Here is a 26,942-nt window from a genome sequence, read left to right on the forward strand (position 1 = left end):
GTAAATGATGGAGAATAAAACAGTAACTTTTGTGTTGTGATGTTGTTCAATGTGACACAAACACTGTTAAATATCTACCAGGTCAGGCTCCACCTCTGTGTTACTGTATAAATAAAAAAAACGTATATTGCAAAACCCTTGATTCTTGGCACAAATTGCCTATCTGTTTTTTTTTTATACAATGACCTAAATGTTATCAGTAAGAGTGTTTGTAACATCTGTCATTGGAGTCATTCTTGCAATGCACAATGTTGAAATACTTATGTCTTATAATTGTTAGGACTTCCCTCACTCGGTTTGACATTGTTTTGTAACAGCTAGAATAAAAAGTTTAATAAAACATTTAGTATTAATGAGTTTTCAGTATTGGAATTGGATTGGAGCGACTGTACTTCTGTTCCTGGAGTAAATTTTCCTCATTGTCAAATAAAGCAAATTAACAGATATCTTGCAGATGTACGTGTGTGATCTGGGAACAGATACCTTTTAAAACAAATTTTTTTGTTTAAAAATGTATCTTCTTTGTTCAACCATTTGTTTCACTTATAATGACTTATTGTTCATACAATTTAAAATTGATTTCTAACGAGAACACCACAACTGACAAAATGTACATAAAGACATAATGCTTGCAATGCAGGAGTTTATTCATTAACTCACCAGTTAATCAGACAGACCAGATAACAGACCAGGAGAAGATAACAGTTGCTTTGTTTAGACTGAGGAAAATAAAATGTTAAACCTTCACATTTTTAATATAGTGAAAACAACATTGGATGTTTGCGCCTGAAAACATTAATGTTTCTATGAAACACGTCTGATCTTCATGCTGGTGAATTTCATGCCAACAGCCAAATTGTTGTTCCAGCTGTACCAAACATTTCCAATGGCAAAAATGGTGGGATCTTCTCCCCATAAATACACACCATTGAGGTTTGCATAGTGACAGCTTTTGTACCAAAATGCCCCAAGATAATGTTTGGCACAGTTAACACTACTGGAGTCTTGGTCCTTGTCAAAGGTGGTGAACTTCTGTCCATTATGTTGGGTCAAAGAATCACCTCCAGAAAGGAAGTGACATGACGTTCAGCCAAGTATGATGACACATACTCAGAATTCATGCTCTGCATTTAACCCATCCAAAGTGCACACGCACACACAGCCTTGCACAGGGAGCAGTTGGGGGTTCAGTGCCTTGCTCAAGGGCACCTAATTCATGGTATTGCCGGCCCGAGATTCGAACCCACAACCCTAGGGTTAGCAGTCAAACTCTCTAACCACCAGGACATTAACATCTTATTTATGACTTATTTACAACATATTTATGATATTTAATTTCTCACCTGATAATGTGACATAAAACATGATGTTTAATTTCAGTTACAAAGTACTTTAATTGTAAAAAAAAAAAAACAATTTACGCAATTTAGCAAAACCTGATCAGGCAGGAACATGACTTGATCGTCAGACAGGTGGTAGGAGGAGGGAGATTTGTATTCAGTGTTTCAGAGGTTGGACTTTCAAGTCACAAGCAAGTCTTCAAGTCATATCCCAAGTCCTCAAAAGGTTAAAGCTAATGAGCTAATTAAGTGACTAATTAAATGATGATTGTACATTAGTGATGCACATCTGCTGTTAACAATCAACATCACTGCAGTAAAGAGAAACACAAGAACTACACCTGAATTTAGCCACAGCCTTCAACTGAAAAAAAAAAAACAACGCCAACAAAAACACTATGCCCCCATGTGGTCAAGGTTTGCTTTAGGTAGTCTCTTGACCCTTGACCCTCCTCTTCTGACTATTATTAATTCCTCATTGTCATTAGGATATGTCCCCAAAACCTTCAAACTGGCTGTTATTAAGCCTCTCATCAAAAAACCACAACTTGACACCAAAGAACTAGTTAATTATAGACCAATCTCCCTTTTCTGTCCAAGATACTAGAAAAGGTGGTATTCTCACAATTATATTCCTTCTTAGAGAAAAATGGTATAAGTGAGGATTTCCAGTCAGGATTTAGACCGTGTCATCGTACTGACACTGCTCTCCTTAGAGTTACAAATGATCTGCTTTTATCATCTGATCGTGGGTGTATCTCTCTATTAGTTTTATTGGATCTTAGTGCTGCGTTTGACACAATTGACCACAACATTCTTTTGCATAGACTTGAACACTTTGTTGGCATCAGTGAAAGTGCATTAGCATGGTTTAAATCGTACTTATATGACCGCCATCAGTTCGTAGCAGTGAATGAAGATGTATCCTATCGATCACAAGTGCAGTATGGAGTACCTCAAGGCTCAGTACTAGGGCCACTACTCTTCACGCTTTATATGTTATACTTGGGAGATATCATCAGTAAACATGGTGTTAGCATTCACTGTTATGCTGATGATACTCAGCTCTATATTTCTTCGCAGCCTGGTTTCTCTGTCAATTATTCGCAATCTTTCCTTAGAAAGCCACGTTTCTAGCATTTGTAAAACTGCATTTTTCCATCTCAAAAATATATCTAAATTACGGCCTATGCTCTCAATGTCAAATGCAGAAATGTTAATCCATGCATTTATGACCTCAAGGTTAGATTATTGTAATGCTTTATTGGGTGGTTGTTCTGCACGCTTAGTAAACAAACTACAGCTAGTCCAAAATGCAGCAGCAAGAGTTCTTACTAGAACCAGGAAGTATGACCATATTAGCCCGGTCCTGTCAACAATGCACTGGCTCCCTATCAAGCATCGTATAGATTTTAAAATATTGCTTATTACTTATAAAGCCCTGAATGGTTTAGCACCTCAGTACTTGAATGAGCTCCTTTTACATTATAATCCTCTACGTCCGCTACGTTCTCAAAACTTAGGCAATTTGATAATACCTAGAATATCAAAATCAACTGCGGGCGGCAGATCCTTTTCCTATTTGGCGCCTAAACTCTGGAATAACCTACCTAACATTGTTCGGGCGGCAGACACACTCTTGCAGTTTAAATCTAGATTAAAGACCCATCTCTTTAACCTGGCATACACATAACATACTAATATGCTTTTAATATTCAAATCCGTTAAAGGATTTTTAGGCTGCATTAATTAGGTAAACCGGAACCGGAAACACTTCCCATAACACCCCACTGAGCAAAGTTATGTCCAGTTGACGTCTTTTTATGTCTTTGCAGACGTTGAAAAGACGTCCACTGAGGAGCTAGAATGAAAGTTTTTATGACGTCTTTTTTTGACGTCTTCTGTACGTCTGATTTAGACGTTCACAGAACCTCCTTAAAAGGTTCAAAACTAGTTCAAAAGTGGTCAGCGGAAATATTTTCAACATCATTTAAGGTTCATTTAGACATAATTTATTACTATTTCTGGACCAAATCAATAGTCTCAGGATGCGTTAGATTTAGATGTTATTTCAATGTAATTTCCAGACACTGTGTTTGTCCTAAAATAAAAAAAAATAATAATAATCTTCATGAAATAATGAAATAACTGATGATTGAGCATGTGGTAAAATCAACTGCAAAACAAAGAAATTAAATCTCTGAAGATCTCAGCAGAGGAGGATCAATTTACATCATTTACATCAACATCATTTGAAGTCACCATTGTGGTGGACAGTGTTTGGTTTAGTTGGGATCTTGGTCCTCATGCTGCTTGTGTGAGCTTGTCTTTGGTTGTTGTAACTGTGTGTTTTAATGGTGATTAAACTATAGCACAATATGTTATTAATGTTTTGTTGCAACTCTGTATTTATTTCAATGGACAGACACTTTGTAGAAAAAGGAATGTACTTATTTTGATAAAAAACACATCATGTTGTCACACACAGACATCAAGATTGTGGATATGCATCACATCAATGGTGACAATTAAAACAAAAAGGTCTGGAAAATAAGGATGAGTTTGTGCTATGAAGCGGTTTTGTTTGTTTTGATTGTCACCATTGTTGTGATGCATATGCTAAATCTTGATGTCTGTGTGTGAGTACATGATGCTTTTGCTCAAAATATTTCAAATGCATGCATCAGCTCTCTTAAATTTGCCTTTCTTTGCTACAACAACAGTGTTTCACAAACACACAGTTATAACAGCCAGAGACAAGTTAGCGCAAGAAGAATGAGGACCAAGATCCCAACTAAACCAAACACTGTCCACCACAATGGTGACTTCAAATGAATCAAATATCAACATTTAAACCTCTATTAATTCTCAATAAGAGCTTCTCTAGATGTCTAACAGAAATAAAGTCAATCTAATAATTCTCATGTTTGTGGAGATGCTTGATCCTCCTCTGCTGAGATCTTCAGAGATTTAATGTCTTTGTTTTGCAGTTGATTTTATCACATGCTCAATCGTCAGTTATTTCATTATTTCATGAAGATTATTTTATTTTCTTGATTTTAGGGCAAACACAGTGTCTGGAAATTACATTGAAATAACATGAGTCTAAATCGAATGCATCCTGACAGTGTTGATTTGGTCCCAAAACAGTATAAATTATCCCTAAATGAACCTTAAATAGTTCAAGTTCAAGTTCATTTATTTATATAGCACATTTAAACACCCGCTAGACAGACCAAAGTGCTTTACAGAACATGCATATAAAAATAAAAGCAGCAAAACAGACATAAGCACATAGAGAACAACTAAGCTAAGATTAATTATAAAATCAAGAAGCAAATGTAAGATAATAAGAACAGTCTAAGATAAGTAATCAATATGCTAACGAGAATAGATAAGTTTTGACCAGAGACTTAAAAACAGAGAGGTTGGGAGCCGTTCTGATCTCTAGAGGCATGGCGTTCCACAGACGGGGCCCTGCCACCGCAAAAGCACACTCCCCTCTACGCTTAAGTCTGACACGAGGGACTACCAGCAGTGCCTGGTCGTGGGATCGGAGACTTCTGGACGGAATGTACGGATGAATAAGTTCAGAGAGATAAACCGGTGCTAGGTTGTGTAAAGATTTGAAGACAAAGAGAAGAATTTTGAAATCTATTCTCTGCCGGACTGGTAACCAATGTAAAGATCTGAAGATGGGAGAGATATGATCATATTTGCGACAATTATGGATGAGTCTGGCCGCAGCATTTTGGACTAACTGAAGACGGGAGATTTGAGAGTCTGATATACCGCAATATAGTGAGTTGCAATAATCCAGTCGACACATGATGAAAGCATGAACTGCCATTTCCAGAGTAATTGGAGTGAGAAAGCCTTTGATTTTAGAAAGTAAGCGAAGTTGGTAGAAACCAGAACTGACTACAGATGAGATGTGTTTATCAAACTTTAAAGGCTGGTCAACAAGAACACCTAAGTTCCGCACTCCTGTAGATTTAAAGGGAGATAGATTCCCCAAGTCTGGGCATGTGCACTGGGACCTTTCACTCGGGCTGAAAACAATGACCTCGGTCTTATCATCATTAAGGGATAGGAAATTTTGAGCTAGCCATGCCTTCACCTCCTCTAAGCATAGATGAAGAGAGTTTAATGCTGCAGGATTATTGCGCTTGATTGGAATGTAAATTTGGGTGTCATCTGCATAAAAGTGAAAAGATACACAGTGTTTCCTAAAAATTGTGCCCAGCGGTAGCATGTAAAGAGAAAATAGAGAGGGAGCCAAAATAGAGCCCTGTGGAAGACCACATCTCAGGGGTGCCATGGAGCTGGAAAAGTTTCCCATCTTTACTAAAAACTTTCTGTCAGTAAGGTAAGACTGGAACCCTGACAGGACAGAGCCTTTTATGCCCACCCACGTCTCCAGTCTAGCTAACAGAGTAGGATGGTCAACGGTGTCAAAAGCCGCCGACAGATCTAGGAGAACTAGAACCACAGTGTCTCCACAGTCAGTGGAGAGATAAATGTCATTTAGCACTCGCAGGAGAGCGGACTCAGTGCTGTGGGTGGTCATAAACCCAGATTGAAAGACCTCATATATACAGTTATTTGACAAAAAGTGTTGGAACTGATCCAACACGATTTTCTCTAATAACTTGGAAATTAAAGGTAGGACAGAGATGGGCCGGTAATTTTTTAAAACAGAAGGATCCAGTGAAGGCTTCTTGAGCAAAGGAGTGACCGTAGCCACTTTAAGATTAGCCGGAAAAGAGCCAGTGTTTAGACACTTGTTAATAAGGGATACCATACCTGGACCCACCGTGTTGGTGATTAATTATAAAAATCTCAGGTGAATGATATCATTTGGGCAGAATGAAGGTTTGAGCTTGGCGCTCACATCCTTCAGTGTCTGGAGGTTAATGGGAACAGAAGCCTCCCAAACACAGGAGGTACGTGGCATAATAGGGGGGAGAATTAATTTAGGGCAGATACTGGTCCTTAATGTAGTTATTTTGTTAATAAAAAATCACTGGAAGTCTTCACATAGAGCATCTGAGGCAACAGACAATTTAGCAGATGGGTTTAAAACAGAATGAATGACAGAAAACAAGACCTTAGGGTTAGAGTGATTGGATTCAATTAAGTTTGAGAAGTATGCGGCTTTAGCTGATTTAACAGCGTTCTGGTATGCTATAAGTGAGTCTTTGAACATGCGAAAGGAGACACTGAGCCTGTCCCGTTTCCATTTGCGTTCGGCCTTTCTACATATTTGTCTTTGGAGACGAGTGTCAGAATTTTGCCACATATCTGATTTTGGTTTGGGTTTGTGAGGCTTAAGAGGAGCAGTCACGTTTGCTACTTTAAGCCAGGTAGAATTGAAAAGGCTAAGATGCTGATCTGCATCCAGATCAGATAAAGGTTGGTCCAAGTGCCAGTGAGAGCATAGCTCAGTAAAGCACAAGTCGAAGTTTGTGTTGAACTGAGGCGAATAGAACCGCGACATAACAGGATCAGTAGTGGGTTGAGAGAGATCCAGAAGAGACAGTGAGAATAAAATAGGCTTGTGATCAGAGAGAGGAAAATCAGAGATAACAATATCGGTGACATCAATCCCATAAGATAACACAATGTCAAGTGTGTGGCCCTGAGTGTGGGTAGAGTTTTTGACCCACTGCAGTAGGTTAAAAGCATCTATTAAGTCAATAAACTCCTGCGACAGGGAGTTAGAATGACAGCAGACATGAATATTGAAGTCGCCCATCAAAAGGAAGCGATCATAGTTTGTGGCAATGTTTCCAATGAACTCAGTGAATTGCAGTATAAAATCCTTAGTGAAGAGTGGAGGGCGTTATATCACCCCTATACAGATGGGACCATTCCAATCTAGGTGGAGAAGCTGAGTTTCAAAGCTGGGGAAGGTAGTTGCAGGGACCAGCCGGCATCGTGAGGAGAGAGAGTTATTTAGAATAGTTAAGATCCCACCCCCGCGTCCATTAGGACGAGGAGAGTTAAAAAATTTACAGTTTGCTGGAACCAGTTCTGATAAGGGAGTTAAATCACCGACCTTTATCCATGATTCTGTGATGAACATAAAATCCAAATTGTGTGATGAGTAGAAGTCGTTTAATAAAAAGGTCTTATTCACCACGGAGCGGGCGTTTATTAGCGCCAACTTAGGTGGAGGAATAGACACGTGAGATGAGGGCGCTTTTCTCAATGAGCGCAGATATCCGTGATTTACTCCGTTCCGCCGGGCATGTCGGCCAACACTGCGGAGATCAACCTGAGTGGCAAGACTCAGATGTAGAGGGAAAACAGGACGCAGACATCGGTAAACCGCGTCCCGCGGGTGCCATGCTACAGATCTGCGTCCAAACGAAATGTCAGCTTGTAAATAAGCTTTCAGTTTCGTCATGTAACCTCCGCGGCTACCTCGTTTCCTTTCCTTTCCTCGTGATTAGCGGCCAACGGCAGATATCGTGCAGGAAGATAGTTCGGGGAGGCTCATACGGTTTGTGAAGTGGGCATTCCACGTCCACGGTGTGAAAGTTCGCGAATGAATCCCCAACGGAGATGCGGATGTCTAGGAGAGCTTGACGGGCGTACACCAGCCGCCTACAGCAGGTAAACGATACATCAGACAGAAAGAGAAGAAAACACGAGAGCTGCAGACGGCATGCCAAACACACAGGCGCCGTCTTGCTCCTCACTCAGAAGTTTATATGTTGAAAACATAAATGATGTTGAAAATATTTCTACTGACCACTTTTGAACTAGTTTTTTAACCTTGTAAGAAGGTTCACTGAACGTCTAAATCGGACGTACAGAAGACGTCAAAAAAAGACGTCATAAAAACTTTCATTCTGGCTCCTCAGTGGACGTCTTTTCAACGTCTGCAAAGACATAAAAAGACGTCCACAAGACGTCAACTGGACATAACGTTGCTCAGTGGGACCCTATGTACTTGCTACATCATTAGAAGAATGGCATCTACGCTAATATTTGTCTGTTTCTCTCTTGTTCCGAGTTCTTCTCTCTTGTTCTTGTTGACTTTTACTAATTCATAGGAATTTGATTCAAAACAATTGCAATATTGTTTTAACAACAAACATGTATGCATTGCCGAATCAGACCTTGCAGTAACAGATGATTTTATGCTTTTTCTGGTTATAGCTCATGATGACTGAACATCATGAAGTAGTCTTTGTCTTGTTGCCTGACACTCAGCTACACTGTAAAACCCGACAAGTTAACTTAACTCAAACCATTTGAGTAAACATATTGCCTTGATTTAAACCATGTAAGTTTTGAAACTTTGCATTCAAGTAAGTAATTAACTAAGTGCTGATTGAGAATTAGTGATGAACAGCTGCTGTTAACAAACAGAATCACTGAAGAAAAGAGCTGACATCATTACATACATTATATTTTAAATTAACTCATTATAACTATTAAACCAATGGTTCATTTGCATGTGGCAGCTCCACAACGTAGGTTGTTTAAAAACTGAACATATGTTAAATGAAATAAAATTATTTTGGAAATAAACAGGCTGATGTCTAATAATTACTTCATCATGAAAAACCAGCTAGTAATTGCACTGCTTTATAACAGCACATTTACTTTTACAGAGCAGTATCTAACACCGAGAAGACAAAGGTCAAGCAAACACTGATCTCCATGATGGTGGCATAATTGTAACCAATATATAACATCAGCATCTGATCCTCTGTAACGCACAATAATGGCAGGTGTTCATCACTAATGCATGGTTATCATTTAATTAGTCTCTTAATTATCCTATATTGACTTTAACTCTTTGATGACTTGGGATTTGACTTGAGACTAGTTTGTGACTTGAAAGGAATGACTTGGTTCCCTTCGGGTGAAATCAGCTGCTGAGTTCATGGGTGGAACAAAAATATGGCAGGACTTTACTTACTTTCTGACCCCTGGACTTAACACCTCTGTCTGTAATATATCTGCTTGTTTTACATTTTTTGGCCACAAGTTGGTATTTTGAGCAAATTACATTTCCAGAAATTAACCCTTTAGTGAACCACTTGGCTGAAAAGCTTAAAGCTTCATAAAGCTTCATCTTCCCATGACTAACAGCAAGTGTTCATCACCAGTGCACAATAATCATTTAATTAGTCACTTAATTATCTCATTAACTTGGGATATGATTGAAGACTTGCTTGTGACTTGAAAGTCACACCTCTGCAGTGTTCTTCTTACGATTGTGTGATTCATGATTCATTGTGTGAACCATCGATTAAGATCACCGTAATGAAATATTAAATTAAATGTATACAGGAAAATGTGACAAATCAGTCCCCTAGTCAAGAAATAATCAACGAAAGGCCCATTTAGTTACAAGAAAGTTTCAGGATGAACGTAAAGCCTCTCTACTGAGAAGGTTCAACGATAGGACACACCAGTGTTGCATAAAGTATCCAGTTGTCATTCTTCAGAAAAAAACATCATTAGGATGTAAGATTTGCATGCATTCTACATCATAAACATTTGACATCTGATAGGAAATGTCCTATAGAAGAATTGAATTTGAGTAAATACTCTGATACATTGATGCATTCTCATTTACATGAAGAACATGTCTCAGTGAAATTGAAAAAAGATTTGAAAGTTTGTGAGCAAGTAAACATCTGTTCAAGTGTGATGCGTTTTTATGAGTATAAATGAAAGGGTCCTACCTGCTCCTCCATCTTTGAATCCTGAAACTTGTAGTTTGTACCCATCATCTTCAGGACCCACAGAGAAGGACGAGTACAGAGCGAAACCTTTCCTTCCGGTGAAGTCCTCCAGATCCACTCTCAACGTGTACTTGTTCTTACATGTCAGCTGGTAAATGTTCTCCAGCCCTGATCATACACACACATGAAGAACACGTTCAACCAAACACTGGACATGACATGACATGAGGACTGGACATGAGCATCCACACAAACACACACACACACACACACACACACACTGTGAGATCTTACCCAGCCAGTATTCTCCCTCCACATTCCCAAATCCTCTCTTGTACTGATTCCACGGCCGATAGAAATTCACACTGCCGTCCATTCTCCTCTGAAACACCTGTGATGGGTTTATATAGAATATAAGATTCATAATGAATGTGCTGATGTGTGTTTGATGATCTAGAGTCACATTCATACCATCCATGCTCCGTTGTCTTCATCTTTCCCACCTGAGATCATCTCACAGTAAACCCAGACAGGAATGTCTCCTGCTGGATAGATGGAGTAAATCCCACTGACGGATTTATTTACATAAGAACAGTCAACGGGCTTGAAACCATCAGAAACAGACTCAGTAAACCCCATGAGAACAGAGAGCAGAGCCACAACAAGCACCGTCATCTAGAGAGAAACACAGCTGGTCATCATCCTCATTTATAATGATCAATCACACTGACAATAGAAAGAAACATGATCTTGCCTTTGCTTGAAGAATCTTGAAGAAAGTAAAAACAGTTTTCTTGAATGATTATCTGAAGGCAGAATGTTTTGTGAGGTAAATGATGGAGAATAAAACAGTAACGTTTTATTTGTGATGTTGTTCAATGTGACACAAACACTGTTAAATATCTACCAGATCAGGCTCCACCTCTGTGTTGCTGTATAGATTAAAAAAAACGTATATTGCAAAACCCTCCATACTTGGCACAAATTGCGTATATGTTTTTTATACAATGACCTAAAGGTTATCAGTAAGAGTGTTTGTAACATCTGTCGTTGGAGTCATTCTTGCAATGCACAATGTTGAAATACTTATGTCTTATTATTGTTAGGACTTCCCTCACTCGGTTTGACATTGTTTTTTAACAGCTAGTATAATAAGCTTAATAAAATGTTTAGTATTAATGAGTTTTCAGCATTGGATTGACTGTACTTGTGTTCCTGGAGTAAATGTGATTTTCCTTCTCATTTTCCTTGTTGTCAAATAAAGCAAATTAACAGACATCTTGCAGACGTACGTTTGCTCTCTGGGAACAGATACATTTTAAAACTAATTGTAATGTTTATGCAAAGTGAAACTATTAAATATGATCCACAAGTAATGCAATACTGTCCCACTGAATAAGAAGTGTTTTGTGGGCTTAAATCAGACCAGTTAGAGACAATTAATTATTCTCATTTTTATTCAACCATTCTTTTATTTCACTAATCAATATTTATTTCTAAACACAAGTGGTCATTGGTGATGCTTACATTATAGCGTGCAAATTCAGACCCAATATGAAATGCGTTTATTGTTATTATATATCATAAAGGGTTTTATACACATCATTATTACATTATTAAAAACATCTGAAAGCCACCACTGGTTATACTGATATATCTAAATACATCCACTCTACACATTTTAAAACCCGAGAAGTAAATTTAACTCAAACTGTTTAAGTAAACAGGTTGCCTCGATTTAGATGTTTGTGGCTGCTGTGACAGTTTGTGTGTCAAGCACATTTGCAGCACCAAAGAATGATAAAGTGACATGAGATCAGGTCATGGCTGTTGTCCCTTAAAATGGTTTTATAATCATCATAAAAAAACTGATTCACTGATGTTTTTTAATCTAACAATTATGTTGTTCCATTAGTACATTCATATTACAAACAACAATCAGTTAAAAACTTTTAACAAACATGAGCTCAAAAAACTTAAACTATGCTGACACACACAGACATCAACAATCAGCATATGAATCTCAACAATGGTAACATGCTTCATGCAGCAATGCATGCTGGGAGCCATGAGTTTTATACTATGGTGGCTTCCAGCATGCATTGCTGCATGAAGCATGTCAACATTGTTGAGATTCATATACTGATTATTGATGTCTATGTGTCGCAAAATATTATTCTGCCAAAATGTATATAAAAATTAACATCAGAATCTCTGATCTGAGAGAAGAAAGTATTTTCTTAAATATTGTTCACTTAAAATGAATACCACTTTGGGTCAAAAAATGAGAAAAATAATTTTCCTCAATAATTTTTCTTCATGACAATGAAAACTATATCAACTTATTTTTGTTTATGGCCACTTTTATAACAAATTATGTGTTTTGGTAAACACTATTACAGAACCACAAACTTACTTAGCCAAGAGTCAACCTACACAACTAAAGCAAACACTGATCAAAATAATGGTGATCAAACATTTTCAAATAAAACGTCAACATCTAAACCTCTGTTAATTCTCAAAAAGAACTTCTGTAGACGTCTGACAGAAATAAAGTCAAACTGGTTGGTAATAAGTGAAGCTGGTTAAACGGTTTCTGCCATGCATGTCACAGTTTTTTATGTTTTTTTTGGGGGGGGGGGGGTATTCCAGCCAAAATTCTGCATCTGCCCAACGTTGGAGCTTAACATCAAACAGTCATTGGATTTAGACGTCAACCCAATTTTCATTTTCAACCAAAATCCAACGTCTAACCAATGTTGGAGTCTACATCTTGTGCCTGCTGGGAACAAAGTAAAATTAATTAGTTTAACCCAAGCTAAAGAATAAGAATGCGCATTTGATCAGATACAACTGCAGTCACAATTTAAGAGATACATTATTCGAATGCTTGGCGAAAGAGATGCATTTTAAATCAAGTAAAACTAGCAATGAGATGCAGCCTTGATCTGACGCAAGAAGCAGGTCATTTGTGATTTTAACAAGTGCAGTGTCTGTGCTATGGTGGGGCCTGAAACTTGACTTGAAATTCTTCATACAGATCTTTTTTTTTGCAGGAAGGAGCTTTTTCCAAAATTTTAGACATAAATGGAAGATTTGAAATAGGCCTATAATTTGCCAGTTCACTAGGATCTAGTTTTGGTTTCTTAATAAGAGGCTTAATAACCGCCAGCTTGAATGGTTTTGGGATGTGACCTAAAGATAACGACGAGTTTATGATATTGAGAAGCGGTTCTTCGGCTACAGGTAACAACTCTTTCAGTAATTTAGTGAGTACAGGATCTAATAAACATGTTGTTGGTTTAGATATAGTGATACGTTTATTTAGCTCTTCCTGTCCTATAGTTGTAAAGCACTGCAGCTTATCTTTGGGTGGAATGGATGAAATTGAAGTGCTAGATGCTGTAGAATCTACATTCGCTATTGTATTTCTAATGTTATCTATTTTATCATTGAAGAAATTCAAAAAGTCATTAAATGTTGATGGAATATTTGAATCAGGTGGCGTCTGGTAATGTGGTAATTTAGCCATTGTGCTAAATAAAAACTTTGAAATGTTTTGGTTATTTTCTATGAGTTTGTGGATATGCTCTGCCCTAGCAGTTTTTAGAGCCTGTCTATAGCTGGACGTACTGTTTTTCCATGCAATTCTAAAATCTTCCAAGTTAGTTTTTCTCCATTTGCATTCAAGACTATGAGTTTCTTTCTTGAGAGAGTGAATATTACTGTTATACCATGGCACAGTACGTTTTTTCTAACCTTTTTCAATTTAATGGGGGCAACAGCTTCTAATGTATTAGAGAAAATATTGCCCATGTTGTCAGTCATTTCGTCTAATTCATGTGTATTTTTGGGTACAAATAGCAGTTGAGATAGATCAGGCAGGTTGTTTGCGAATCTGTCTTTGGTGGCTGGAACAATCGTTCTGCCCAGACGGTAATGCTGAGACATATAGTTAATATCAGTGACACGCAGCATGCACGATACAAGGAAATGGTCTATAACATCATCCCTTTGAGGTACGATATCTATATCAGTAAGATACACAGCAAAATCCCCAGTGTTAATTTAACACTCTGAGTGTGGACTCATATACAGGTTCTTCTCAAAAAATTTGCATATTGTGATAAAGTTCATTATTTTCCATAATGTAATGATACAAATTAAACTTTCATATATTTTAGATTCATTGCACACCAACTGAAATATTTCAGGTCTTTTATTGTTTTAATACTGATGATTTTGGCATACAGCTAATGAAAACCCAAAATTCCTATCTCAAAAAAATAGCATATCATGAAAAGGTTCTCTAAACGAGCTATTAACCTAATCATCTGAATCAACTAATTAACTCTAAACACCCGCAAAAAATTCCTGAGGCTTTTAAAAACTCAGCCTGGTTCATTACTCAAAACCGCAATCCCAGATAGCAACATTGTGTCGGCCCAGATCCGGCCCACATCTGACACCCATGGAAAGATGATCTGGCCCACATGTAGTGTGGAATGTCAATGTCAATGTCACCTTTATTTATATAGTGCTTTAAACAAAATACATTGCGTCAAAGCAACTGAACAACATTCATTAGGAAAACAGTGTCAATAATGCAAAAATGATAGTTAAAGGCAGTTCATCATTGGATTCAGTTATGTCATCTCTGTTCAGTTAAATAGTGTCTGTGCATTTATTTGCAATCAAGTCAACGATATCGCTGTAGATGAAGTGTCCCCAACTAAGCAAGCCAGAGGCGACAGCGGCAAGGAAACGAAACTCCATCGGTGACAGAATGGAGAAAAAAACCTTGGGAGAAACCAGGCTCAATTGGGGGGCCAGTTCTCCTCTGACCAGACGAAACCAGTAGTTCAATTCCAGGCTGCAGCAAAGTCAGATTGTGCAGAAGAATCATCTGTTTCCTGTGGTCTTGTCCTGGTGCTCCTCTGAGACAAGGTCTTTACAGGGGATCTGTATCTGGGGCTCTAGTTGTCCTGGTCTCCACTGTCTTTCAGGGATGTAGAGGTCCTTTCTAGGTGCTGATCCAGCATCTGGTCTGGATACGTACTGGATCCGGGTGACTGCAGTGACCCTCTGATCTGGACACAGACTGGATCTGGTGGCCACGTTGACCTCGGAACAAGAGAGAAACAGACAAATATTAGCATAGATGCCATTCTTCTAATGATGTAGCAAGTACATAGGGTGTTATGGGAAGTGTTTCCGGTTCCGGTTTACCTAATTAATGCAGACTAAAAATCCTTTAACGGATTTGGATAATAAAAGCATATTAGTATGTTATGTGTATGCAAGGTTAAAGAGATGGGTCTTTAATATAGATTTAAACTGCAAGAGTGTGTCTGCCTCCCGAACAATGTTAGGTAGGTTATTCCAGAGTTTGGGCGCCAAATAGGAAAAGGATCTGCCGCCTGCAGTTGATTTTGATATTCTAGGTATTATCAAATTCCCTGAGTTTTGAGAACGTAGCGGACGTAGAGGATTATAATGTAAAAGGAGCTCATTCAAATACTGAGGTGCTAAACCATTCAGGGCTTTATAAGTAATAAGCAATATTTTAAAATCTATGCGATGCTTGATAGGGAGCCAGTGCAGTGTTGAAAGGACCGGGCTAATATGGTCATACTTCCTGGTTCTAGTAAGAACTCTTGCTGCTGCATTTTGGACTAGCTGTAGTTTGTTTACTAAGCGTGCAGAACAACCACCCAATAAAGCATTACAATAATCTAACCTTGAGGTCATAAATGCATGGATTAACATTTCTGCATTTGACATTGAGAGCATAGGCCGTAATTTAGATATATTTTTGAGATGGAAAAATGCAGTTTTACAAATGCTAGAAACGTGGCTTTCTAAGGAAAGATTGCGATCAAATAGCACACCTAGGTTCCTAACTGATGACGAAGAATTGACAGAGCAACCATCAAGTCTTAGACAGTGTTCTAGTTTATTACAAGCAGTTTTTAGGTCCTATAATTAACACCTCTGTTTTTTCAGAATTTAGCAGTAAGAAATTACTGTTCATCCAGTTTTTTATATCGACTATGCAATCCATTCGTTTTTCAAATTGGTGTGTTTCACCGGGCTGCGAAGAAATATAGAGCTGAGTATCATCAGCATAACAGTGAAAGCTAACACCATGTTTCTTGATGATATCTCCCAAGGGTAACATATAAAACGTGAAGAGTAGCGGCCCTAGTACTGAGCCTTGAGGTACTCCATACTGCACTTGTGATCGATAGGATACATCTTCATTCACTGCTACGAACTGATGGCGGTCATATAAGTACGATTTAAACCATGCTAATGCACTTCCACTGATGCCAACAAAGTGTTCAAGTCTATGCAAAAGAATGTTGTGGTCAATTGTGTCAAACGCAGCACTAAGATCCAATAAAACTAATAGAGAGATACACCCACGATCAGATGATAAGAGCAGATCATTTGTAACTCTAAGGAGAGGAGTCTCAGTACTATGATACGGTCTAAATCCTGACTGGAAATCCTCACATATACCATTTTTCTCTAAGAAGGAATATAATTGTGTGGATACCACCTTTTCTAGTATCTTGGACAGAAAAGGGAGATTCAAGATTGGTCTATAATTAACTAGTTCTTTGGGGTCAAGTTGTGGTTTTTTGATGAGAGGCTTAATAACAGCCAGTTTGAAGGTTTTGGGGACATATCCTAATGACAATGAGGAATTAATAATAGTCAGAAGAGGATCTATGACTTCTGGAAGCACCTCTTTTAGGAGCTTAGATGGTATAGGGTCTAACATACATGTTGCTGGTTTAGATGATTTAACAAGTTTATACAATTCTTCCTCTCCTATGGTAGAGAATGAGTGGAACTGTTCCTCAGGGGGTCTATAGTGCACTGTCTGATGTGATACTGTAGCTGACGGCTGAATGGTTGCAATTTTATCTCTAATAGTATCGATTTTAGAAGTAAAGTAGTTCATAAAGTCATTACTGCTGTGGTGTTGGGAAATGTCAACACTTGTTGAGGCTTTATTTTTCGTTAATTTAGCCACTGTATTGAATAAATACCTGGGGTTATGTTTGTTTTCTTCTAAAAGAGAAGAAAAGTAATTGGATCTAGTAGTTTTTAATGCTATTCTGTAGGATATGTTACTTTCCCGCCAAGCAATACGAAATGGAATGATGGCACTTGGGCGGACCGCTCCTGTTTGCCAGAACTGAGCAACAAGCAGGCCATAGCAATGCCATATGTCAGCCAAGAGTAAGGAAATTAACCAGAACTGGACCTTATCTGAGCCACAAAATCTGTGTGTATTAAATATGAAATAATTTCAGCCTTAATAAGCCTGTTAACAAGCAGAATCACTGAAGGAAAGAAGAGAACAGAAAAACAGAAGAGCAGAAACACAAGAACTACAACTGACTTCAGCCACAACCTTAGATGAAATCAACTGAAGATAAAATAAGACATGAAATCTCTCAAGATCTCAGCATAGGAGGATTGAACAACTCCACAAACAGCTTTACCAGCTTCTCTTATTACTAACCAGATTGACTTTATTTATGTTAGACATCTACAAAAGTTTTTGTATTGAGAATTAACATAGGTTTAACTCTAATGTGTTTCACCATAACAGTGATTAGTGTTTCCATTAGTTGGGCTCTTAATTGGGCTCTTATTATATAGTTTGGTTTTTTTGGCTGCTGTGACGGGTGTGTTTGTTAAACACATTTGCAGCTTCAAAGAAAGCTAGAGTGACATGATATCAAGTGTCGGTTGTTATCTGTTGATGGTTTTTTAATCATCATGAAGTACACTGGTTCATTGATGTTTTTTTTAAATCAAACAATTATGTTGTTCCAGTAATACATTCATATTACAAACCCTGTGTTTCTGCCGCATGAGATCCAGCAGTATTATAACAATCAGTTAAGATCTTTTTAAAAAAACTTAACCTATGCTGACACACACAGATATAAACAATCAACACATGAATCTCAATAATGGTTACAATCAAAAATATTTAGATAAACTGATCAATTCAGAACTTCACTGAAAAGCTACTGTCACAACAAAAACAACAGCAAAATATAAGCAAATATTTAGAATTAAACAAAATAATAGGACAATTCAGCTGCATAATTGTGAATATATTAATGAAACAATTGTTAGAATAAAAAAAAATAGCAAATCAGCCTGTTTCATGAGGATTATAAAATCATCAGCAGATAACTGCCATCACCTGACCTCAATTCTCTTTAGCTTTCTTTGATGCCGCAAATGCGTTTAACAAACACACCATCACAGCAGCCAAAAAGGACTAAAAATAAAATAAGAGTTAAGAGTGCAACTAATGGAAACGCTAAACACTGTTATGGTGACACACATTAGAGTTAAACCTTTCTTAATTCTCAATAAAACTTTTGTAGATGTCCAACAGAAATAAAGTCAGTCTGGTTAGTAATAAGTGAAGCTGTTAATGCAGTTTGTGGAGTTGTTTAATCCTCCTCTGGTGAGATCTCCAGAGATTTAATGTCTTCTTTTATCTTCAATTGATTTCATCTAAGGTTGTGGCTGAAGTCAGTTGTAGTTCTTGTGTTTCTGCTTATCTCTTTCTCTGTTCTTTTCTTTACTTCAGTGATTCTGCTTGTTAACGGGCTTATTAAGGCTGAAATTCATATTTAATATATAAACAGATTTTGTGGCTCAGATAAGGTCCAGTTCTGGTTAATTTATTTACTCTTGGCTGACATGTGGCATTGCTATGGCCTGCTTGTGGCTCAAATCTGGCAAACAGGAGCGGTCCGCCCAAGTGCTATCATTCCACGCTGCATGTGGGCCAGATCATCTTTCCACGGGTGCCAGATGTGGGCCGGATCTGGGCCGACACAATGTTGCTATGTGTGATCATGGGTAAGACTGCCGACCTGACTGCTGTCCAGAAGGCCATCATTGACACCCTCAAGTGAGAGGGTAAGACACAAAAAGAAATTTCTGAACGAATAGGCTGTTCCCAGAGTGCTGTATCAAGGCACCTCAGTGGGAAGTCTGTGGGTAGGAAAAAGTGTGGCAAAAAACGCTGCACAACGAGAAGAGGTGACCGGACCCTGAGGAAGATTGTGGAGAAGGACCGATTCCAGACCTTGGGGGACCTGCGGAAGCAGTGGAGACTGAGTCTGAGTCTGGAGTAGAAACATCCAGAGCCACCGTGCACAGGCTTGTGCAGGAAATGGGCTACAGAGAAGCAGCACTGGACTGTTGCTCAGTGGTCCAAAGTACTTTTTTCGGATGAAATCAAATTTTGCATGTCATTCGGAAATCAAGGTGCCAGAGTCTGGAGGAAGACTGGGGAGAAGGAAATGGCAAAATGCCTGAAGTCCAGTATCAAGTACCCACAGTCAGTGATGGTCTGGGGTGCCATGTCAGCTGCTGGTGTTGGTCCACTGTGTTTTATCAAGGGCAGGGTCAATGAAGCTAGCTATCAGGAGATTTTGGAGCACTTCATGCTTCCATCTGCTAAAAAGCTTTATGGAGATGAAGATTTCGTTTTTCAACATGACCTGGCACCTGCTCACAGTGCCAAAACCACTGGTAAATGGTTTACTGACCATGGTATTACTGTGCTCAATTGGCCTGCCAACTCTCCTGACCTGAACCCCATAGAGAATCTGTGGGATATTGTAAAGAGAAAGTTGAGAGACTTAAGACCCAACACTCCGGATTAGCTTAAGGCCGCTATCGAAGCATCCTGGGCCTCCATAACACCTCAGCAGTGCCACAGGCTGATTGCCTCCATGCCACGCCGCATTGAAGCAGTCATTTCTGCAAAAGGATTCCCGACCAAGTATTGAGTGCATAACTGAACATAATTATTTGAAGGTTGACTTTTTTTGTATTAAAAACACTTTTCTTTTATTGGTCGGATGAAATATGCTAATTTTTTGAGATAGGAATTTTGGGTTTTCATGAGCTGTATGGCAAAATCATCAGTATTAAAACAATAAAAGACCTGAAATATTTCAGTTGGTGTGCAATGAATCTAAAATATATGAAAGTTTAATTTTTATCATTACATTATTTTGCATTTAGCTGACGCTTTTACCCAAAGCGACTTACAATTGCTATATATGTCAGAGGTCGCATGCCTCTGGAGCAACTAGAGGTTAAGTGTCTTGCTCAGGGACACATTGGTGTCACACAGTGGATTTGAACCCGGGTCTCTCAAACCAAAGGCATGTGTTTTATCCACTGCGCCAACACCACCCCACATTATGGAAAATAATGAACTTTATCACAATATGCTAATTTTTTGAGAAGGACCTGTAAACACTGAAGCAGTGTTAAAAGTAACACTGAAGCAGAGTTGAAGTTAATGAGATAATTAAGAAGTAAATTGAATTATGATTGACCATTATTGAAGACACCTGATGTTAACAAGCAGACTCACTAAACGAGAAAATCACAATTTGTGTGTCACCATTATAGTGGTCAGTGTTTGCTTTAGTTGTGATCTTGGCTTGTTGCTTTTTACTTTTAAAATTTGTTTGGCAAGCTGAGAGCAAAAGTCATCGGGTGGTGATGATTATGTTTTAATGTAATTGTGGTTTGATCTGAGTTACTGAACTAATTTACAGTGTTTTCTCTAAATAAAACTTCCATTATTGATTGTAACTGCTTTGATTCCACAATGAAAGCGTCTGCATTGTCTATGCATTTTGTAGCCATCTCTTGCAAGTGATTCTGATTTTTTTTAAATTAAAGAGTTTTTATTTTAGGCACACACAGATAACAAGAATCAGCATATGATTCTCAACAACGGTGACAAACAGCATATCCAGAAAAACAGATCTACTCTGAACATCACAAAACTAGATACTAAAAATTCACATAAAAACAGCAAAAATAAAATATAGTTAGAATAAACAGTTAAAAAGACACTTCAGCTCATAATTTATTCATGCCGCAATGCATGATGGGAGCCATGGATGTGTTTTTATTGGCTACAACATGCTTTTTTGATGGTCACCGTTGTTGTTATGCTCACGCTGATTCTTGATGTCTGTGTGTCTAAACTAAAGCTTTTTTTCTTTATGTAGACCTATCTTTTAAAAACATGTCATATTATGCCAAAAATGCTGGATTGCTATCTTTTTCTTCAACTTAATTTATGTATACATTAAAGAACCCTGAACTAACGCATTCAGGTCACTCTATGACAATTAGTTTAAACCACAATCAATAGCACACATGATTGCCTTTGCTCTGGTCTGTATGTTATAATTCTAAAAAGCCCCAAAAAGTCTAAAGTAAATAATTGAAGGTTCAAGATCCCAACTAAAGCAAACACTGACCACTATAATGGTGACACACAAATTGTGATTTTCTCGTTTGGTGATTCTGCTTGTTAAAATCAGGTGTCTTTAAGAATGGTCAATCATAACTCAATTAACTTCTTAATTATCTCATTGACTTCAACTCTGCTTCAGTGTTCCTTTTAACACTGCTTCAGTGTTTATATGAGTCTACACTCAGAGTGTCAAATTAACACTGGGGATTTTGCTGTGTAGATTCCATGCGATATAATTAAATCTAGTGTATGTTTAAAATGATGAGTGGGCCTGGTGACATTTTGCTTGACTCCAAAAGAGTTTATTAGGTCAGTAAACGCAAGTCCTAATGCATCATTTGTATTATCAACGTAAATATTTAAAATCTCCCATGACAAGCGCTTTATCAACTGTAACCAGAAGGTCTGAGAGGAAATCTGCAAATTCTTTTAGGAATTCTGTATATGGCCCTGGTGGTCTATACACAGTAGCCAGAGCAAGAGATACATTAGATTTCTTTTGCATGTCTGAGAGTGTAACATTAAGCAGAAGTATTTCAAATGAGTTAAACCTGTATCCTGTTTTCTGGGTAACATTGAGAATATCACTATATATTGTTGCAACACCTCCTCCACGACCAGTCTGACGGGCTCATACTTATAACAGTAGTTTGGTGGAGTCGACTCATTTAGACCAAAATAATCATTTGGTTTTAGCCAGGTTTAATAAGTAAATTTACTTAATTTTTATTTGGTAAGTTTTTGCACAAGCATTTTTCAAGTAAATTTAACACATTTGGAAATTAAGTAAATTTACTTAACTAAGTTAATTAAAAATCATTAAAAAAAACGAATAAGTACATTTTATTGAGTAAATTTTAATTAAATAATATTAAATTAATGCATTTAGCAGACACTTTTATCCAAAGCATCTTACAGTGCCTTCAGGCTAACAATTTTCACCTATCATGTGTTCCCGGGGAATCAAACCCATAACCTTGTGTTTGCTAATGCAATGTTCTACCACTGAGCTAAAGGAACACTTTAAGAGCTTGTAAAAAATAAGTGAAAATTTCACTTTCAAATCTGATATAATTAAGTAAAATCAGTTGTTCTTTTAAATATGTTGGAAAAGTAATTTGGAAAAGTTTTACACTAATAAAAAAACCTGAAACAGAGATTCTAGAAATTTCTAAATGTATTTTTTTTTTCAAAACAGTTTTATCAAATGAAGGGTAAATAAGTCTCTCACTTCTGTCCCTTTAAACCAGTTTACAGCAAAGATAGCACGAAGGACTGGATGCACATGATAAATATTCTGCAATTAAGAAAACAGACAAAAGAAATTGCTCTGTAAAACCCGACAAGTAATTTAACTTAAACCGTTTGATTAAACCGATTGCCTTGATTTAAACCATGTAAGTTTTAAAACTTTGCATTTAAGTAATTAAGTAACCATGTTAGAGATCAGTGTTTGCTTTAGTTGGGCTCTTGACCCTTGACTTCTGTCTTATTGTTTTCTCTGACTGTTATAACAGTGTTTTTCTAATACATATTTGTTGTAACTCAATAGCTCAGAATAAATATCAGGTGTAAATCTGTACCCAGGTGTAGTTTGTTATACTTTGTATTGGTGATGATAATCATCAATTATTGATCTGTACGGAGTCTAATCTCTGAAGTAATAGGTGTAGTGTATTTAATAGAAGTGGTTCTAGTAAAAATGACACTAAGAGCCAGTGGTTCTGTGATTATTAGTGAATATAAAAAAAAAGTTTCTAACATTTTGTACACATACATTTTTCTTCTATGCCAGTAATTGGTCAAACACAGGCATCAATAATCAGAATATGAACCTCTACAATGGTGACGAAAAAACATGCTGCAATGCATGTTGGGTACTATTGTAGTACAAAACTCATCTATGGCTGCCAGCATGCACTGCAGCATTTATTTATGGTCACCATTGTTGAGGTTCATATTCTGATTATTGATCTCTTTGTGTGACTGTTTGCCATCGTGGAAAAAGGATTCCCAAAGTGTGGTGCGTGCACCCCCAGGGGTACGTGAGCTGCCTCCAGGAGGTGCGCAAGAGGAAAAATGTGATGGTGTTCTGTTTTTTTAAGTGGGATTTTTCCATACAATAAAAAATATGAACAGTAAATATTTCATTTGAAATCGCTTTAATTTTAAATAAAAACTATAATTTATTAGTTTTTGATGGAAATTTAGAAGATAGAGTCTGTCTTCTACGAACTGTTCTTCTTTTATGTACTGCAGGCTAGGCTATATGCGTGCCAACTCATTTCATTAATTCCATAATATATATTATAAATATGTTTAACTGGCTGAAATCAGAGAAACTGTCAAGTCGGACATCTTATGATAAAGTTGTTAGTCAGGAGGAGAGGGGCCAAGAGAGAGTGAGGATTTGGAGGCAACAGAGACGAAGAGAATAGAGACAGAAAATGAGCGAAGCAAAAATCTTGAAGAAATCTCTCTCTCGCTGCAGGCTGAGCGACTTTTGCGCTGCACTCGAAAAGTTCCAGATGCATCCTCTTTCATTTTATTTTATGTTTGAGCCTATGCTCTTTGCAACTTAATTATGTTGTGGATCGTGTGTAGGCTAATTTTATTGTCGCACTTGAAAAGTTTCAGATTGATCCTCGTTTTTGTTTATTTTATCTGTTTCTGAGCTTATTCTCTTTAATGAAGTGGATCGTTTATAACTTCATTGCAATTTAATTCAATGTACTATCGTTCTAATTTCCATAACCATTGTGTTATAGTGGTTCTCAACCTTTTTTCCACTGGGCCGCGCTATGGTCCAAGTCCAAGTGCAAGCGGATTGCACAGGTTCGAGTAATAATGGGCTTCTTCACACTGCCTCCACATGTGCAACTGTGCTTCTGAAGCCTACTGACCACGCGCACCTGTCTGCGCGGTCATAAAAAATGGGAGGTACGCGTTCATCCTCTCAGAGCCTCCGCACACACTCTCCCATGATGTTTACATCACGCCTACCTAGTGGACTCCCCACAGACGCGGAAAGTTTAACATAGGCTTAAGATACAGTCTGTAAGATGTGCACGGGGGCATGACATGACGCGCCATTGCAGAAAATGTGCGTTCACAAATGTAGCCTATGTTGATCCAAATATGGAAAGCACATTCGAATTTAATAATATGAGGTTCTCTCCAGAGATGTTTTGCCACATTTCTTCAATTAAGGATGATTGCTACATAATATATGGTGTTCCCATTTGCCTGAACTTCTTCAAGTAAGTTGTGGGGCATACCACCCACATAGCAACATTGTGTCGGCCCAGATCCGGCCCACATCTGGCACCCGTGGAAAGATGATCTGGCCCACATGCAGCGTGGAATGATGGCACTTGGGCGGACTGCTCCTGTTTGCCAGATTTGAGCCACAAGCAAGCCATAGCAATGCCACATGTCAGCCAAGAGTAAAGAAATTAACCAGAACTGGACCTTATCTGAGCCACAAAATCTGTTTATACATTAAATATGAATTTCAGCCTTAATAAGCCCGTTAACAAGCAGAATCACTGAAGTAAAGAAAAGAACAGAGAAAGAGATAAGCAGAAACACAAGAACTACAACTGACTTCAGCCACAACCTTAGATGAAATCAATTGAAGATAAAAGAAGACATTAAATCTCTGGAGATCTCACCAGAGGAGGATTAAACAACTCCACAAACTGCATTAACAGCTTCACTTATTACTAACCAGACTGACTTTATTTTTGTTGGACATCTACAAAAGTTTTATTGAGAATTAAGAAAGGTTTAACTCTAATGTGTGTCACCATTACAGTGATTAGCGTTTCCATTAGTTGCACTCTTAACTCTTATTTTATCTTTAGTCTTTTTTGGCTGCTGTGATGGTGTGTTTGTTAAACGCATTTGCGGCATCAAAGAAAGCTAAAGAGAATTGAGGTCAGGTGATGGCAGCTATCTGTTGATGATTTTATAACCCTCATGAAACAGGCTGATTTGCTATTTTTTTTTTTTTTAAATCTAATAATTGTTTCGTTAATATATTCACATCACAAACCATGTTTTTCTCCAGCATGAGGTCAAGCAATATTACAACAATCAATTAGAAGTTTTTAACGATTATAAAGAATTTAATAAAAATGAATCTCAACAATGGTGACAATCAAATATACCTTGCTGCAATGCATGCTGGGTATTAGCATAGTACAAAACTCCCAGCATGCATTGCAACATGAATAAATTATGCAGCTGAATTGTCCTATTATTTTGTTTAATTCTAAATATTTGCTTATATTTTGCTGTTGTTTTTGTTGTGACAGTAGCTTTTCAGTGAAGTTCTGAATTGATCAGTTTATCTAAATATTTTTGATTGTAACCATTATTGAGATTGATGTGTTGATTGTTTATATCTGTGTGTGTCAGCATAGGTTAAGGTTTTTAAAAGATCTTAACTGACACAGATTTTGTGGCTCAGATAAGGTCCAGTTCTGGTTAATTTCTTTACTCTTGGCTGACATATTGTATTGCTATGGCCTGCTTGTGGCTCAGTTCTGGCAAACAGGAGCGGTCCGCCCAAGTGCCATCATTCCACGCTACATGTGGGCCAGATCATCTTTCCATGGGTGCCAGATCTGGGCCGACACAATGTTGCTATCTGGGCAAAAATCCAGCACTCTCCTTCACTACTGATACTGCGACTATTATTTTTTCTACGTGTTCATTCGCTGGCCTTTTTCACATTTCTATTTTTCTCCCATAAAAACAAATTTGTCCATTCTGATGCTCAATTTTACCGAACTAATGGCTGTTGATGGCTATTTGAATTGAATTCTGCCAAAGTGGGCTCTTGTATGTGTTCGTTAAATACGTAATGTTATGTGAGTAGGTCTGCTCATGTCTGAAAATAATATATGAAACACAAAATAATTTAACATAAGAAATATAAGCTATAGCCTAATGTTTTTTAAGTAAATGTTTAAATTAATGTAAAAAAATAATAACAATAATTGTAAAACTGAAAAAATATTCTTTAATTGTGTTCAGCATGGTGGGACGCATTTGAATTCGTGGCAATGTTTCTTTTACGCGGCTGAAAATAACCGTGCGTTCTGTTACTGAGCCTGTGTCTGTCACTCGTCCTCTTAAAACTGGAAGCTTGTGCGTAGCTTTGTTGCATTATATTGAAACTTTGTTGATGTTTTTATTGTCATGCGTGTTCTAGTTATTTGCGCATGATTAAACACGACTCTTTATAGGGCGATAAAAGACCGCTTTGTTGCGTTTTTTTTAAGTGGGGATTGGGGGTGCGCCAACCCGGTTGGGACATAGAAGGGGGTGCGCAGGAAAAAAAAGTTTGGGAACCGCTGCCGTAGAAGACCACACTGTTTGAAAAGGCATTCAGATTAACTGATTATCACAGAACCACTGGCTCTCAGAATCACTTTTACTATAATCAATCAAATTACACAACACATATTGCATCAGAGATTAGACTTCATACTGTTCAAAAATTTATGATTCTCATCACTGATATACAATCTAAAAACCTAC

The 26,942-nt window shown here is 37.7% G+C and overlaps 2 protein-coding genes across 2 annotated transcripts in view; both read right to left on the reverse strand.

Moving 5' to 3' along the window:
- The window catches only part of LOC132142906 (microfibril-associated glycoprotein 4-like), a 97,939-nt gene that overhangs the window by 17,588 nt on the left and 53,409 nt on the right, over positions 1 to 26,942 (reverse strand). The window lies entirely within an intron of this gene.
- Positions 778 to 10,741, reverse strand: LOC132142908 (microfibril-associated glycoprotein 4-like). Its single transcript, XM_059553107.1, has 4 exons — positions 10,523 to 10,741; positions 10,346 to 10,442; positions 10,052 to 10,219; positions 778 to 1,061 (listed from the first exon to the last, which is right to left on the reverse strand). Exons 1-4 carry the CDS (start codon positions 10,724 to 10,726, stop codon positions 805 to 807), a joined length of 726 nt encoding a protein of 241 aa, XP_059409090.1. The 5' UTR covers positions 10,727 to 10,741; the 3' UTR covers positions 778 to 804.

The sequence above is a fragment of the Carassius carassius genome, chromosome 6 (assembly GCF_963082965.1).
Source record: "Carassius carassius chromosome 6, fCarCar2.1, whole genome shotgun sequence".
Classification (NCBI taxonomy): Eukaryota; Metazoa; Chordata; class Actinopteri; order Cypriniformes; family Cyprinidae; genus Carassius; species Carassius carassius.

What these genes read in the sequence shown, in the direction of transcription:
- LOC132142908 (XM_059553107.1), bottom strand. Translation starts at nt 10,726, where the DNA reads ATGACGGTGCTTGTTGTGGCTCTGCTCTCTGTTCTCATGGGGTTTACT. An exon ending in AAGACAACGGAGCATGGATG is followed by an intron (nt 10,443 to 10,522) that starts GTATGAATGTGA and finishes AACCCATCACAG; the next exon opens with GTGTTTCAGAGGAGAATGGA. An exon ending in GGAGGGAGAATACTGGCTGG is followed by an intron (nt 10,220 to 10,345) that starts GTAAGATCTCAC and finishes GTGTATGATCAG; the next exon opens with GGCTGGAGAACATTTACCAG.